The sequence below is a fragment of the Falco biarmicus genome, chromosome 12 (genome assembly GCF_023638135.1).
Source record: "Falco biarmicus isolate bFalBia1 chromosome 12, bFalBia1.pri, whole genome shotgun sequence".
Lineage (NCBI taxonomy): Eukaryota > Metazoa > Chordata > Aves > Falconiformes > Falconidae > Falco > Falco biarmicus.
In genome coordinates this window covers 6,212,691-6,229,792 of record NC_079299.1, presented here as the reverse complement: position 1 = coordinate 6,229,792, position 17,102 = coordinate 6,212,691, and the positions used below count along the sequence as shown (strand labels likewise).

General features: G+C 37.8%; 1 protein-coding gene across 3 annotated transcripts in view; it reads right to left on the bottom strand.

Moving 5' to 3' along the window:
- The window catches only part of LIN9 (lin-9 DREAM MuvB core complex component), a 40,003-nt gene that overhangs the window by 12,929 nt on the left and 9,972 nt on the right, over positions 1-17,102 (bottom strand). For 2 of the 3 annotated variants that reach the window (XM_056357372.1, XM_056357374.1), the window contains exons 3-8: positions 16,415-16,509; positions 12,614-12,718; positions 10,559-10,692; positions 6,409-6,534; positions 1,501-1,658; positions 239-372 (exon numbers count right to left, since the gene is read on the bottom strand). In XM_056357372.1, coding sequence (XP_056213347.1) covers positions 239-372; positions 1,501-1,658; positions 6,409-6,534; positions 10,559-10,692; positions 12,614-12,718; positions 16,415-16,509 — 752 coding nt within the window. The remainder of the gene's footprint in view (positions 1-238; positions 373-1,500; positions 1,659-6,408; positions 6,535-10,558; positions 10,693-12,613; positions 12,719-16,414; positions 16,510-17,102) is intronic. The other variant, XM_056357373.1, reaches the window with a different exon arrangement.

Genomic DNA, 17,102 nt, shown 5'->3' with positions numbered 1-17,102 from the left:
GAGCCATTATGTTTGTATCATAAAGGGTTATCCTGTTCTATAAAAACATAAAGAGTAGAAGCTCATTCCCCCAGAATTTCCCATGCGTCTGTTATGCTTGTTTCTAATCTATGACAATACTACCTCCATGTAATATTTTGAATTGATTTATTTTTGATTAAAGCATACAATTGTAGATTTTTTAATTTCATTTTGTTTTTCATTACAGCTATTTTAAGATTGTGTCATTAATACTTACAAGAACTTCATAATCTGGGACTGTGTGTGTTCCAAGACCTGCCCTGTCAAAAGTCACTCTGTATGTAGCATTGAGAGTATCTACAGCATCTATCTGTCCAGTGAACAGTCCATCATGCACACCTCGCAAACGTGCTTAAAAAAAAATAAAAGAAAGAAAGAAAAAAAAAAAAAGAACAAACCAAACATTATAATGTTCTAATACTATTGAGAAAAATAAACTTAATACACCTTTTGCAAGTAACCCTTTATATGTACGTTTTAAACCCACAGATTAAAGGGGGGGGGGGGAGGAAGTAAAACCAGGAAAAGAATTGTATACAATAGAAACACCACCCAAATTTTTGTCAAATTTATCTTTGCAAGTCAAGTATTTCCCAAACCTAATTCTTAGCACTACACTTATGTCTAAGTAAAACACTATTTAATACCCAATACCTTCTGATAGACAGATTTTGCAGGCAAAAGTCAATTTCCAGATGATTTTGCATACCATTTCTCTTTGATCACTTCCACTGATGACTGCATATTTAGCAAAAGACAATGAGGAATGCAGCTCAAGGATACAGCTCTAGGAGAGTGAGGAGAAGCAGTGTTGTGCATGCCTGCTCTTCAGCAAGAATTAAGGGCACTGTTGCTGAAGAATGCAAAAAGCAATGAACGGTAGCGGCTTTAGTGGGAGATACCATGCTTAAGTGAAAAGCATCTGGATCACAAACAGACAGGATGGAGGTTTAAAGTTTTTATAAAATCAGACAAAACTTGTGGAATGTTTTTAACAATATTCCTTCCTCAGTTATGTGTAAATTTTTTCAGCAGGCAATGTCATGTTTAGTATATATGTCCAACTACACTGCAATATCAATCGTGTGTCTGTTTCAAAACTGATGTATTTATGGAAAAACAAAGGACAAGTTTTATATTAGGTTAGATTTTAAACTGTTAGACAGCACTCAGCTCTCTGCATTTAAGCATCTCTCTCTCTAAGATTTGTCAGATATACTAGACATAAAAAAAACATTTTAAAAATCCTACAATCTGAACAGCAGAAATAATGAATCATACCAAGTTTGTACCTCAAAACTGTATCACTGTTTTAAAAATACTAGCTAATCCTCACAAGCACCTTCTCAGTGAGCTAACAAAAAAAATACATTTTTTAATGTTTTAAATTTAACTATGTGCACCAAGTATATTACGATTTACTAAAATCTTTGCAAAACACTTGGCTGTTTTTTTCTTTCTTTGTTTTTAAGGAATTACCTGTAACTTTTGTTCCTATTACAAGCGGTAATGGAATTTCTTCTGGAAGATCTTTGAACTGTGAAATATCTGCAACTTTCCGCTGCTGCAAAAGTCTTATTTTCTGCCGTTTCTGTTTTAATGCTGATCTCTCTTCCTCAAAGAATGCAGAGGAACACCTATGATACAATTAGGTAAAATTTTACTTAAATTCAGCACTGAAAACATACATATGTGAAGAGACATCAAATAAACAGGCATAGTTTACAAATCAGTGAGGGACAATGAAAAAACGTGGGGTGAAGTGTTCAAGACAAAAGGATTCTGTTGAATGGATTTAGAGAGTCTTACTCTCCAGAATTATTGCTCCTAAAATAACAGTTTATTTAAAAATACTAGTCAGGAATGCTAGTTGTTGCATTAGCATATCAGAAGAGCACAACTTTTTGTGACTTTTTCTGCTTATAGGGATCCACCTGGTGTCACAACAAAGCTAAAGCAGTCCCACATCCAGCCTACTCTGAATACCAGTTCAATGCATCTGTAAGGACTTACTGTGAGGTCCCTGACTGCCATCACTTAATGATACGTAGTACGTCCCTTCCACATGTGCTCATTAGCTCAATTAAACAAACTTAGTGTGAAAGAGCACCAGACTCAGAACATAAAAGGGCACTTCTCTGTCTCATATCTTTGCATCTGTGCAGAGTACAACTCAGCCACAAAATCTCTATTATGCAGATGAATTGTCTAGAGATCAATCATAGTAAAAGTACAAATTTGTTTAAACTTGGGTTATTGTGTAAAATCAGATAATCTCTATAGCATCCCCCATTTTGGGGAGGTCTTAAAATATAATCTAAAAGATGAAAGACTTACTCCCAAGGTCCTTACTTGGTTTTATTCTTTTTCACTTTTAACCTACTGAATAGGCATGCTGCATGAGAGAGATGCTGAAAGCATAAAGACATTAAGGACTTGATCTTATCTCTCATTAGTTATTAAAAAAAAAGTTTTATCATTCTTGTGTCAATGAAAGAAATTTAAAAAAGGAGTACAGATGCTACTGTAGCAGAATTAATTAATTGCAGAAGCAGTTATTTATCAAATGATTTACTACCTTTGTTAATTGCTTCATGCAGTCAAATGCAATTTAAACAAATTCTGTGGAACTCATAGTTATATATTGATTACTGATCAATAAAAAGTCCTATTTTACGAGGTTATTTTAGAAGACACTGGCAAGTCCTGCGCTGGTTCCCTCTTCTACACTGCAAATTATTTTCTGGTTTAAATCCCTTCAAGGTCTTCCTCAGTTATTTATCTTTCACTCAGTACTGAGCAGACAGCTCCTATTTCCCAGTCTGCTTCTACTAATCTCTTCTTATATGCCACAATAAACATTCTTATGTTTTCTTCTCTGTACCACTCAGAGAGTTCCACAAGCCATTTCACTATTCTCCAAAATTTCTCTTCCTTGCAGTGTGCCTGAGAAGATCCTAAGATCTAAGCTGCCAGGATGGATGCTGAGATCACTTTCTTTCATACATACATCATTTGCCTTTTACCTTATACATGGTTTCTAAGTTACATGGGGCATAGACCATCTGTTTTGTCCAGTGTCTACAGTATTAACACAATGAGATCTTAGTCCTGAGCAAGACATTAAAGAAGAAAAAAATAGGAATAAAGAAAAAAAAAAAAAAAAAGGAATGACCAGGAATGAACTGAAGCTGTGATGCACCTCTGTCAGGTATGTGTAGTAATGCACTGCACTGAAGGTTCCTTTCCTAGGTTTTCCGATCACTACCACCCAAAGTTGTCACTAGTCTTTGTACAGTCTAGGAACTGTGTTGTAGATGGAGCAACTGTAGGTGCATGTCCCACTCCTCACTCAGTTCGCTACTGAAGACCAGAATGTGGTTACCTGGAACTGTGTATTGCCTAATGATCCTCATTAGGAATTCAAAATATCTGGAAAGGGATATGGCAGAGTAAGAGTGATGGAGGTTGGGAGACATGCAAAGCTTATTTGAATACTCTCATTTAAAGATGTGGTTTGCTTTGTATTTACTACTGGGGAGGAACAAGTGTGAAATAATGCTTGCCATAGGCTGTGAATATGAAGTAGCAAAATGCAGGTCAGAGGTTTTCAGTATCATTGAGGAGAACAGAGTGACTAATCACAGCAAGACAAAAAAAAAAAAAGTTAATATTAGTCCTTCTAATCATGTCCAGGGTCTTGCATCAGGAACATCAGATATTGCCTGATGCTCTTTGACCCATACTCTTAGAAATACAAATTCAAATGCTGATATACTAATCACTGACCTTGGAAGGTCCCTACAACAGCAACTACTGTTTTACTGCTAGCTCAGATGTTCTTAAAAAGTCTCTGTTCCGAATGCTGTAGGTCATGGATGTAGAAAGTATTTGCAACATGTTTTTGGCTTCTGTTAAAGGACATCTCCAACCCCATGTCCCCCAAATGTATTTAATAAAGGTTGTCCCATCTTCATGCCATTCCTATGAAAAAATGAAGATTAAAACTATTGTACAGATCACATTGCAACCTCATTAGTTTTCTGTAGAGACTTCTTAAGAGGTTGAACATTGTTCTCAGTTTCTACCTCAGTCATGAGAATTTGAACTAACAGAGGAATCATCACCATCATATAGTGGTAGGACAAGCATATCTGAGCTTAATTCATATCCATTCCTATTTCACAACCCCAGTTAAGTTTATACAGAGTACATAAGACTAACTATTACCTCTTCCTTTTCTTGGAGCATATCTTTCCCCACAGTCTACTGGAATCTTACAAGCTTTGCAGGTTCCCATGAAGAATACTGTTGTGCCAATCAACCACACTGTTGATGGTGTGATAGGACATTTAAAGTAGCAGCAGACATAAGAAAATATTACAATATATTTAAAACAAAATTTTAAAAAAGACAACCACGTGCACAGCTATCACACAGAGACACTATTATTCTTTGCCATCAACACTGTGGATGCAAAATGTCTTATTTTTTTTTCTTCCTTCATGGGAAGATATCAGTATTGACATAGTATCTAGCTCACATATGAGGACGACAGAAGAAATTTCTAACAGAATAGTAACATAAAAAAACTTTGCTCCAGAGGTAGATGAAAATTCTCTTGAAAAAGCATTCAAATTATTTAGAATAATTCAAAATTTTTCTGAACTAAGGCCAAAGACCACTCTGGAATCTTGAAAAAGACTGCTAATAAATGTCTTTTTAAAAAACATTAAAGAAATTATAAGTAAGCAGGAATGCTTATTTTATGTTGATAGAAAGCAAGAACTCATGAAATTTGGGTTAGTAAACAAAATGAGACTCTATATCCAGTCAGATACTTGTACTTCAGATAAAACAACTTCCTGCCCATTTAGACCTGTGGTTCCCTAGGCACGAGCCTCTCTTTTTAAAAAGCTAACTATATAATAGCTTAACAAAAAAACCCAAACCAAACCCAAAAACACTCCCTCCCCCATCTCCCCCCCAAAAAAATAAGAGAAGGAAATTTTATCAGTGGTTCAACAGACTGCTGAGTAAGGCAAGCTGATCTTTTATAGCAGTACCCACTTTTGGCAAAAGTCAAATGAATAAGTGATGATTTAACCTCCAAATACACCATTTCCCTCTCAGTAGGAAGCATGATGATAGAGGAATGAAAAGCTATATCAGTTAAGCTCATGAACACCTTTCCAAAAGGAACTATTTTTAAGCTGGCTCTTCCGCCTTCCCTTGACTGGTATTTGTTAGTTATATAAAGTTGTTTATAGGAGATGAAATAGCCTCCATCAGACAAAATATAATCTGACTCAGTACAGCGATCTATGAAATGGATTCGGTGCTTTAGTGTTTGTATTTTCAGAAATAAACCAGGCTTTTATTTCTGCAACACTGCTTATACCTTTTTCTCCCGGTCTCACATAATAAGAGGATGGCTGAGTTTGGGAGGGACCTCTGGAGGTCACCTGCTCCAACACCTCCAGCAGAGTCACCTACAGGAGGCTGCCCAGGACCAGGACCCAGGATGGCCTTTGAGTATCATTAAAGACGGATATTCTACCACCTCTCAGTCACCCTCACAGTAAAAAGTGTTTCCTTATGTTGAGACTGAACCTCCTGTGTTTCAGCTTCTCCCCACTGCCTCTTGTCTTATCTCCAGACAATACTAAAAAAAGTCTGGCCTTGTCTTCTCTATAGCTTCCCTTCAGATATCTACACACAGAGATGAGATCCTCCCTGAGCCTCCTCTTCTCTAAGCTAAATTGTATTGGTTGTGTAAAAAGGCTGAAATGAATCAGTGGGTTTAAGAATTAAGAATTCTACATTAGAGAAAAAACTATGCCCTTCGTTAAATTCTGGCTTCTTCTCTACAACGTACAGTATTTTATGGGTGACTTTCTCCTCTATTTTGGAATCCAAGCCAGGAAAAGCTGAGGTTCTCTAACACAGTTTAAAAAAAAATAAAATAAATGAGATGAAAATGTGCACTTGTTTTCCCCATGAAGAGCTAGTTACAGCCAGGAAAAAAAAAAAAAAAAAGCAAAAAATTAGCCTGTCTTCCATACCAGGAAGAAATACAGCATAGAAGATGCAATAATGTCAACATATTCTGGCTTGGACACTCAGTCATCTAGAGTGGGAAGAGAACATTTCAAATATAGGCTCATGAGAACTACACGGACTGGATATATCATATAATGAACAGGGTGTGTCAGGGAGTGGGGTGTGTGCTCAGGGAACACCTTTTCAATAAAATACTTTTCTACTGTCAGCTATTACTTTGCTTTACTACTGGCATGCAAAATTGTTTTGGAAGGAACAGTTCTGGTAACATCAAATCTAGACACAGTTATTAGTTGAAAAGATAGAAAGAAAACAAAGAATTACCTCCGTGGTTTTCCCATTAATCGCCTGATTTTCCCCCACTCTACTCTTGTCAATTTTCTCGTTTTCAAATTTGGAAAAGATTCTTTCAGGCATACACAGAAGTCATTATCTCCTTCAAATAGTGGCCTGTTGAAACATAATTGGTCCTCTGTTAACTACACTTAGTAAACTTTTGTCGTGAGATTCCAAAAAACATCCATCACATGAAATACATTGAAAACAAAAAGTGTAAATTAGTCATATAAAGACGACACTCCTATTCAAAGGAAAAATATAATCTGAAATAAATTAAACTGAAAACAAAGACAGAAAGTTTCCAGACTATTGTTCTACTTGAGCCTTACTATCAGTGATGTTTAAAAATGTCCCTCTCTCTTGTTAATACAGAGAAACTATCTATTCATCCTCTTTTGTAATGTATATAAAAGCACCAAATGAAACTTCAGCAAAGCCAATGCAGTATCATGAGGATACTGCAACATGCTGAAGTAAACCATAAAGATATGGCGAGGTATTGAGAATAAAGGAAGGGACAATGTGATACTGAGAAATAGACAGACAGTACATTTTTCATAAATTCATTCAGTTATAACCCAGATTCTCAACAGAGGGTTCCAAAATACACAAAATTGAGCCAACATGTCATTCTCCACAGCTATACAGGTGAGACTTTTATTGTATCATACCATGACTCCATGACGAAGCAGAGAATCAGTACTATAAAAGTGACAGTTCAGAAAACCTACCTACACAACTTATGAATTTCTCTTTGATGCTACGACCTGTCTGTATCTGTATGTTTTATGACTGCCTTTTACTTTGTAGCACCACATCCTTCTTCGGCTAAAGAGACAAGGGAGCCGTAATGGATATACCCATCTAATAGCAGGTTAATCATTAAAGACTATGTGCAACTGAAATAGATCTCACCTGGTGAGAACAAAAGAATAACTGCATCCTAGATAAAGCCACTCTTCTCCACTCTCTGCAGGGTGCTGAGGTTTAGAGGGGGAATAGCTCCAAGCACAGAATAAAGAGGACCTTGGAAGCAAGACTGCTCTCAGGCGAGTGTATGGGGTGTTGGGAGAGAGGAAAGGTGCATGGAGATAAGGAGACTTGGGCAAGAATGGAACAGAATATTTTTGCAGTAGAAAGATCTGCAGTTATGCCATGAAGTGAAAAGGAAGCCACAAAGAATGATCAATGAGGCTCAGGAAATGGACAAGGAAGCACATAAAAGAGTTTTATTTTATCCAGATTTACTGTCACCAACTTAAGATACCTGTGTAAAGAACAACCGTTTTGTTATTTTTGGAGAAAGAGAATCTGTATTTGATTGTTTTTACTATCACTCATCCCTAAGCAGGCAAACTATAAACTCACAGCATCCACAAGATTGGAAGCTCTGGGAAACGGTGTAGGCAAGCTACAGCTGCATCTGGTTCTGAGGGCCTGTGATCACTGTGTTAGTAAGTAGCTCTTTAGAAGTCTCTGGGTGTCAGAAGTCAATGGGATTTTACAGAAAACGGTCCTCTGCAGCACAACAGAGAATCAGCTTCAATAATCTAATAACCACAGATGATAGTTGTAGAGATTAAAATATTTCAAAAACTTACAGTAGACACGGCATTTAAATCAATGACTTCAATTTTAGATGAGACAATTCGATTAAAGTATTTTGAGACTCGTACAGTGAGCCATATTTTGTCAGTTGACAGTTAGCTCTATACTTGAAACCTTTTCAAGTTTCTCATTAAGTCTACATCATATCACTCAAAACAACATACATCAAGGATTTTCTTCCAAAGATACATAGCTTCTTAGTAAACTATGTTATAGTATCTTAACATCATCATACCTTACTAGCATGACAAGCTGTATTTGGTTTGCATGGCAAGGTTTTGGTAACAGGAGGGCTACAGGGGTGGCTTCTGTGAGAAGCTGCTAGAAGCTTCCCCCATGTCTGACAGAGCTGGCTCCAAGACGGACCCCGCTGCTGGCCAAGGCCAAGCCCACCAGTGATGGTGGTGGCACCTCTGGGATAATGTATTTAAACCAGGAAAAAAACCCCGTGCACAGCAACTGCAGCTGCAGAGAGGAGTGAGAATACGTGAGAGCAACAACCCTGCAGACCCCAAGGTCAGTGCAGGAGGGGGAGGAGGTGCTCCAGGTGCCGGAGCAGAGATTTCCTGGCAGCCCAGGGTTAGTAACGGTGGAGCAGATCCCCACCTGCAGCCCATGGAGGACCCCACACTGGAGCAGGTGGGTGCCTGAAGGAGGCTGTGACCCGTGGGCAGCCCATGCTGGAGCAGGCTCCTGGCAGGACCTGTGGCCTCATGGAGAGGAGCCCAGGCTGGAGCAGGTTTGCTGGCAGGGCTTGTGACCCCACAAGGGACCATGCTGGAGCAGTCTGTTCCTGAAGGAGTGTCAGCTGTGGAAGGCACTGAAACTGCAGCAGTTCATGAAGGACTGTCTTGTGGGAGGGACCACACGCTGGAGCAGGGGCAAAGCATGAGGAGGAAGGATTGGCAGAGATGAAGTGTGATGAACTGACTGCAACCTCCATTCCCCATCCCCTGCACCGCTGGCGGGCCGGAGGGAAGGAATTTGGGAGTAAAGTTAAGCCTGGGAAGAAGGGAGAGGTCGGAGGAAGGTGGTTTAAGATTTGGTTTTATTTCTCGTTACCCTTCTCTGATTTGATTGGTAATAAACTAAACTAATTTCCCCCAAGGTGAGTCTGTTTTGCTCGTGATGGTAACTGGCGAGTGATTTCTTCCTAACCTTATATTGACCCATGAGACTTAAGTTATGTTTTTTTCTCCCCTGTCCAGCTGAGGAGGGCAGTGACAGAGCAGCTTTGGCGGACATTTGCCATCCAGCCAGGGTCAACCCACCACGTAAGCACACACTGATAACTATCAAAGAGTTTTTCAGAATTACTTGCTAAACTCAAATTCTAGTCTACTGATAGACCTAAAGTTCCATAGACAATTATTGAGAATAAACTAAAAGTTCCTGGACTGTAGTAAAAATCATAATTATAAATGTCACATTTTAAAATTACTACTAGAAATAAGTAAGGTTTGGGTTCTTTGTTGGGGATTTGTTTGTTTGTTTTTCCCAAATAAGGAAAAAAAAAAAGGATTTAAAGACTACTTCTTTCAAAGGAATGAAATCCTACAGATGATGAATTTAAAACTAAAATGGACATGTAATTTTTCTATTTGTGATGAACATATCCTAAAATGTTTTTCTGTTGCTATGACTGCCTTCTCAGTTAAGGAAAACAGCCACAGGAATCGTGATTAAAACGGGAAGGAAAAAAAGTAATGACTTTGTTACGAATAAATTCTGGAAAATAATGCTTGTTAACTCTGAAGCCATTCTTCAGAACATTAAGTAATAGTGTTTCATCTATTAGTCAACCAGTGTAGATTTTCAGATTCCATTTATCAATAATGATTTTTACATTTTAGAATTTTTAGTCTTCCATTATGAGGGACTAAATTAAAATGGTTCTTTTAAACAATTCACATCACCTTGCTAGTGGCATTAAGAGAACAAGGGCCAAAGACTCCGAGGCACAAATTGCAGAAACTGCCTAAGAGATAGATTGGGAGATCCAAGGAGGACAGATATCAAGACAACAGCTGAAGAGTCACAACGTGGAGTTCTGTTAGTGGTCACAATAAAAACAGGATGATAGGAAAGACACAGCCAAAATCTAGATTTACATCTTTCAGGGAAGCAGCACCTTTTAAAGGAGCAGTCTCCTTCCCATTCCCCATATGTAACACTGATCCAAGGTTTCAAACAAGTTTAAGTGTTCTGATAACTTCATGCGTAACATGCTAAAAACATTATGAATAAAATCTTATGTCTGGCAGAGGCAGAGGTGATAAAAAAAAATTATTTCCATGAAGAAAGGCTTTCCATAGAAGACTACCCAAGGAACTACCCAAGTAGGTTGCTCATTTTGAAAAAAGAAAAAACCCCTCAAACCCAACAAAACAACAACATAATTTTCAATAGCTGATAATTTAAGAATAAACTTTGGAGTATCTAACAAATATATGGAAATTTGCAGCTCAGTTTCAGAAAATGACTTGTTTCTATACTAATAAGAGATAACTATATAAACCAAACATACTTATCTATATTTGAATAGAACCACTCGTATATGCACCACTTGTGAGCTTTGGGAAGTTTGAGCAGGTTACGAAGCCGTAAACCAATCTTCTGCGATGCTTTCTTGTCTGGTGTTGGCATTGTTGTATTAAACTTCTATGTGGTAAAAGGAAGGAAACAGTTAAACACAGTCTAACATTATTCAATATTCAAAAAATTAAACTAGATTTTCTTGATAAAATATTACACATTAATAATTGTTACATTTTAATCACACATACTGTTTCATGACAATTTCTTTGTTGCAGATCCGTAATAATCCTTACTGCATTATATCAGCAATGCAATCAAACAGAACGGATGGCAAACTTTAGCTGGGTCAATACAACAAAATATCTCCATACAAAGCTTTTCTAACAGAAACGTTTTCCAACACTGAAGCTACATTATTGGTAACAATAGCATGGCGCTAAAGTACACACAGACTTCAAAAGTTTGAGGCACTACTGAACATGGTTTCCAGTGAACATACATGATGTTGCAACTCAGATGCCAGCAACACCAACCGCCTCATTTGCACTAGTGCTTCTACTCCTGCTAACTCTTCTTAAACGGAGGATGAAGCTAGCACAGGAATGTAATATAGCCAGAGCTTTGAGCAGAGCACCTGCTTTTTAGAAAACTGCAAGAAAAACTAGCATAGACATAAGCCATCAAGTTTTAACTACATTTGAAAGTATTTTATAAATTGCAGAAAAGATACTGTCTTGGATTGCATGCATAATACATAGACCTGTGTTTAATTAAGACCATAGAGAAATAATTCTGTAATTTTGTTCCAGAGATGGCTGTCTTAACAGACAGAAAGAAAACCTTATTTGCAAAAAAATCCAGCTTTTTGAGAATATTAGTCTAACTGGGTCTCCATCCCATAATCAGGTGTTATCCTTCCCCACCCACTCAAAAGTACTTTGACCTTTAGTATCAGCGGTAATAGGATAAAGCGTAAGGTAGGCACCTTGCTGGCTCCTGCTGTGCTTAACCACTACTGTCTAGATACAGGTCCCCTTCCTCCCACTGGAACTCCAGGAAGCGAAGCAGGACAGCAAGAACTGTCAGCTAGGGCAGCCGCAGTCCCTCACAAATGTTTATCTAACAATCACCAGACCTCCTGAACCAGACATGAGCACAAACCAGCCAGGCTTTAGAACACTATACAGGCCTTTCTACTGTTAAGAAATCATGGTAATGAATACAGAGAAATGTCATGGTCCTCATCTCCCACAAAACGGACCCAGCAAAATGGCAACTGCTAAGTCCTCCCCATCTGACACTGCACAATACAGTTTAGAAGGCAAGTAAGACCAGTATTCAAATAGTACTTTTTCAGTGTGGCAAATTCAGGCTCACAAGGTGATGGTAGAGAGAAGTGCTTTGGATGACAAAGGTACTAGAGAGCCAGCTCTTTGAGACTAAGAGATATTTCCCTGTCTAACAGCAAATAAAAGCCAAGAGGAATTACAGCTGCTCTTTCATACTCTATCAAGGAGTAGACAGTCAAGTGGAGGAGTAGAAAAACAAGCTGTTTGAATTGCAGGACATTATCATTACAGGATCAAGAAGGTATAGATGCCCATGAATACATTTAGGTTACGCATCTAGAGCAAGTTCCTAACTGTTGGAATACATTAAGTTCTATAGCAGCCTTCTAAATGATGCAGTCAGTGCAAGAAACCTAGCCAGTTTTTAACTGAAGCTGAATAAATTTATGCAGACTACAGGATATGATTGTTTGCAGAAGCAAGATGGGCAATTAGTCTGGAATCCTTTCTACTCTGTATGCTTATGTCCAGGATCAAAAAGAACAGGTACTCCCGTAAACAAACTGAGGAACCCAGTTGTGAGGAAGAAAAATAAATCTGTTTTGAATTGTGGCTTACTCCTAGCAACAGCTTTCCTCACAAGAATATTCAGAAACTGATAATGCAACTTGAAAAGCAAATGTATTCTCATTTCCAGCTAACACAGATAGGCTTGTTCCCCTTTTTGGTAAAAATATCTGCATACATGTAGGTACCTGTGGAACCATCGCAACCTTCTGATTTCTTTTGGGTGACCTTGTGTTTATTTGTCTGTCGTCATCTTCACAGAAGAGTCGACTCCGTTTTGAATTTCTGAAGGGCTGCATGTATCAAAATTAAGAATGAATTACAAGAAAAAAATAATCTGATTTCTCTGTTCATGCACAGAATTCACAGTGAGAGAAATGGAATGCCTTTTCTCTTGCCACCTATTGGGTTTAAGGCACATGGTGCACAATAAGTAGTGCCTCCTAGCAGTTAGAGATCTAAGGGCTGAGAGAAGAGAATAAGGAATTTAAGATTCCAGGCTTTCCAGTGCTAACTATAACCCATTACTATACTGCTGGCCCAGTTCCACAGAAGTATTTAGATCCTTACTCCCACTTGTTTCCAGAGGAGTTAGGTGTCTAAACACTTGTGTATCTAAGCTTGCTTTGGTTATAAGCATATCTGCTACATGATTTGCTCTGAATTGTGGGCCAAAAAAAAAGTTTATTCAAACAGTGCATTTATTTTGGTATGTTATCAGTAAAAATATTAGCTGGATATAATTTTTTGCAAGGATTTCTTATGAGTCTAATAAAGTGTTGGGGGTTTGTTGTTTTGTTAACTTACTGAAAGTGCCTACACTGCAAAATGCTAAGAAGCTGAAGTCTAAAGAAACTAAAACTTGAGTAAGTTATGTGAAAATACCAGAAAAGAGAAGAATTTAGAATTTATGCTACCTAAAATTTACCTGTATGCCAAGATGCCATAGCTCAAAGAGAATTAGAAGGCTGATTGAAAACAAGAAACCATATTGCAAATACATGTAATGAAAAAAACACTTCCATTTGGTTATTCCTCAACATTCTACACTATGACAAAACGCTTATGCTTTCAGGACAAAAGAGCAACTTGTGACTGGCTAGTGCTGAGAGCAAGCAGCCTTTCCTTCCATGAGGACTTAGTGGCTCAGCACCAGAGCCAGGCACAGTTGAAAAGTGTCTCCTTTGCAGAACCCCAAGACTACATACACCCTGTAGCATGCTTCATACTTCAAACTATTTACAAAGGTGATGAGTAAAGGCAGAACAAATGCAGATTTCACTTCTTTCAGTACTGATGGTGAAAGTGCTACAAGTTGATATGGGTATAAAATCTATAACACCCACAATGTGAAGAATAATGATGATAAAGATAAGCCCTTAATAGGAGTCAGGAACAAAATAAACAAATAAAGTGAAATAAAACTTCAAGCATTTACACTTAAGAAGGCATTTAATAAGTTTATGACTGATTAAAGTATCTGTTTGAAAAGAGATATTCTCTATTAAATTAATCAGTGCTGTCTGTCCCATGCCATGCGAACAGCTGGAGCTTTCCCAGGGAAATGTGCCTTTCTTACTCTAAATCATATATATTTTATACATATAACTACACAAGAGTATTTAAGTAACGATAGTGCCCTGTATGTGCTAGACACCTATGCACATTCAGCACACAGAAGAAAACATCCATTCCTTGTAGATGTTACAAACCAGGAAAGAGACACACACTGAACAGAAGAACTACATATTGGCAAGGTAACTGAATGGTGCCCGCATCATATTAACATCGTCATTAGTTTGTTACTCTCTTCACATCTTCCAACTCACTAAACCTTAAGAACAATCTTAAAAATTTCAATTACAATGTCTTTATGTTCTTTTATAACATCTCTGCCATCCTTGACAAACTATTCATCCTCAAAAAGAAAGGTGAGAACTATTCTAACTTTTGAGCAAGAAAACAAACCCACAATCGTGTTCCAACAATAAGAACTGTTACATCGCACAACTCCAGGACTTTTTAATCACAGCATTCTGCCCACAGGATGAAGAGCCAGGTTCCTATTGAATATTTGCAACTATATTTTAGTCTTGACATTTGAGATGCTGGTTCCAGAACAACTTTTTTCTCCCAAATGTCTATATAGTTATTGATTTTATGACACTATACTGGTTGAAAAGCACGTGCCAACACAGAAACACAAACAGTAAAACAATCTAGACAAAGCTTAAGAATTCCTTCAACCTTATGCTAAGGCTATGATCCAAACCATGAGAACTGTTTTACAATCCTCAACAGAAGCTGCCAAAGTCACTATCCAAAACTGAGAAGCATTTCACTGGTCTGGACTGCCAGTGCCTTACAGGAGAATAAAATAACAAGCATTGCAAAGAGGTATTGCCCATGTTAGCTAAATAGGTCAGGCATTTTTTGAAAGATTTTTCAATCAACGGTACAATGTCTGCAAAACTTCCAGTGTTCAGGGAACTCAGAGTAGTGCAGAAGACCACATCACACCTCAGCAACATGGGCCACTGCTAACACATCAGACTACCCTCTGGTCTTCCTCCCAGCTTTCTACAGAACACTGAGCTACATTCAAAGTTTGACTCATTTTTATTACCTACAGCCAGCGTACCTAAAGATTGACAAAGTTTTTGGTCAAATGTTATGGCTAGTGACTTTGGTTCTTCAGCACATGCGATCTTTTAAGTTACCAGTAAGGCTTGTTGCTGTGAGAAGATGAGCATTCCTGAGGAACAGCAGAAAAATGTGACATGAACTCCTGCAGGAGCTAAGGGCCACCACAAAGTTCTGATCACTGGAACTGCACTTTGTAGACCTTATGTTCTCTAGCATAAACACATAGCAACATGTATGTATATATACCTGTGTAAATCCTACCAAAATAAACACCTTCTCTATATAAGTTTCTCTCTGCAGGGAGAAGATCACAGAACAAGTTACATATGACAGATGTCAGTCACACTGCTTGATGCGCTGCTGGATGCTGCTCAGATATTTCTATTACGTGCAGAGCAGGCAAGTGTGATACATTTTCAAACATAATGCTTTGCTTCCAATAAACAAACAGTTCACAAAAACAGGTGATAGTTGGCAAGCTGATTGCAATTGCTGTAGAAGGTGGCAGCACCAGGAAAGTATGGGAGGAAGATCCGTCTCGCAATTGAGACAGCATTTTGTATACTCTCCAAGGTGTAGTAAAAAGAGCACACAGTATTACAGGTGTAGACAAACAAGGTACTGGGTGCAATATAGCTGGTGGCAAAACCAAACCAAACCCACATTGTTCGGTAACGTAGAGGAGGTGGAGAATAGCTCGAATGTGATACAACCGGGAAAGAAACAACAATGGAATATTTAAAAAAGAGAGAGGGCAAGGGTCAACCCAAACACCAGACACGTGCCCTTGGAGGCTGCAGGCTCATTACTTTTCATTCCTCCACCCCAAATTACTCTGTAATGTAAGGTCTCCTATGAAACCTCAGAACACTACATGGCATTTCACTGACATTCCTTTTTTTGGGTTAAAATCTGGCCCCCAGAAGACACAATGGTGGAAGCTCATTATGACATTTTCTCTTCCTTTTCTTTACGCATCAGTTCTCAGCCATAATTAGATGTGAGATATTTCATGAGGTAAAACAAATGGTTGATCAGAACTGGTGATTCCCAAGTTCAAGGTGGTAGAATAAGTACAAACATTTCACACAGCACTTGCTTTACAAAAAATGAGGGGAAGTTATTCCAAGCTACCTTGAACAACGTCAGCAATTTAATTTGATTATTAATTTATAAAATATGTTTTCATCTCATATCAAACTGTATAGACTGCTTGTGAAGGACATAGCTTAACATTTGGAAATTATGAAACTATAAATCTGAGCCAAATTTTCTGATCCTTAGATTTGATTCATTTTGTGGCATTTTACCAGTGCTGAAACTGTCTTTTTATTGCTTCTTACCATTTCCACTGCAGAACCAGCATTCTTGCTTTTCCAAATCGGTGTTTTCTGCAGAGAATTATACTTTTCATTCCACGAACTGGATAAACTTCCCTCTGTTTTGAAGAAATCATGTCATTAAGATACATATACATATATGTACGTTATAAGATAACTACTGACCAAAAGCTAGCATAACATAATTAACTACTAATATAATTTTTTGTTACTTGCAACATCATCTTTGGATTCAACTACAAATGGATTTTAGTTTCAACATTTTTATTAAATAGTTCTGAACACCAATTAAAAAAAAATTAAGAGATTTTTAGTACAAGGAGAAACATGAACAGAACATTTTTTACTCCTGACACCATTTAGATTTCTTGAAACCTCCTTTACTGGAATCAGTTACTTCCACTGCCAGGTTGACCCACATCTAGACAGCTGTACTGTGGCTTTAACTGAAACCTGGAGATGGTAAAGCCCTACAAGACCTGGCTGCCTTCTGGTTCTAAAAAATTATTAAGTGGGTGCACACCAACAAGCATATAAAATTTTATTGAAATAAACCTATATTAGTTACACACACAGATTATGTCTTCTTCCTTGTGTAAAAACCTTGTAAAATATTAAGAAACTTTTTTTGTTGGGCAGATTATAAGTACTTGAATGTTCATGAAGACAACAACAAAGCAAAAGATATAAG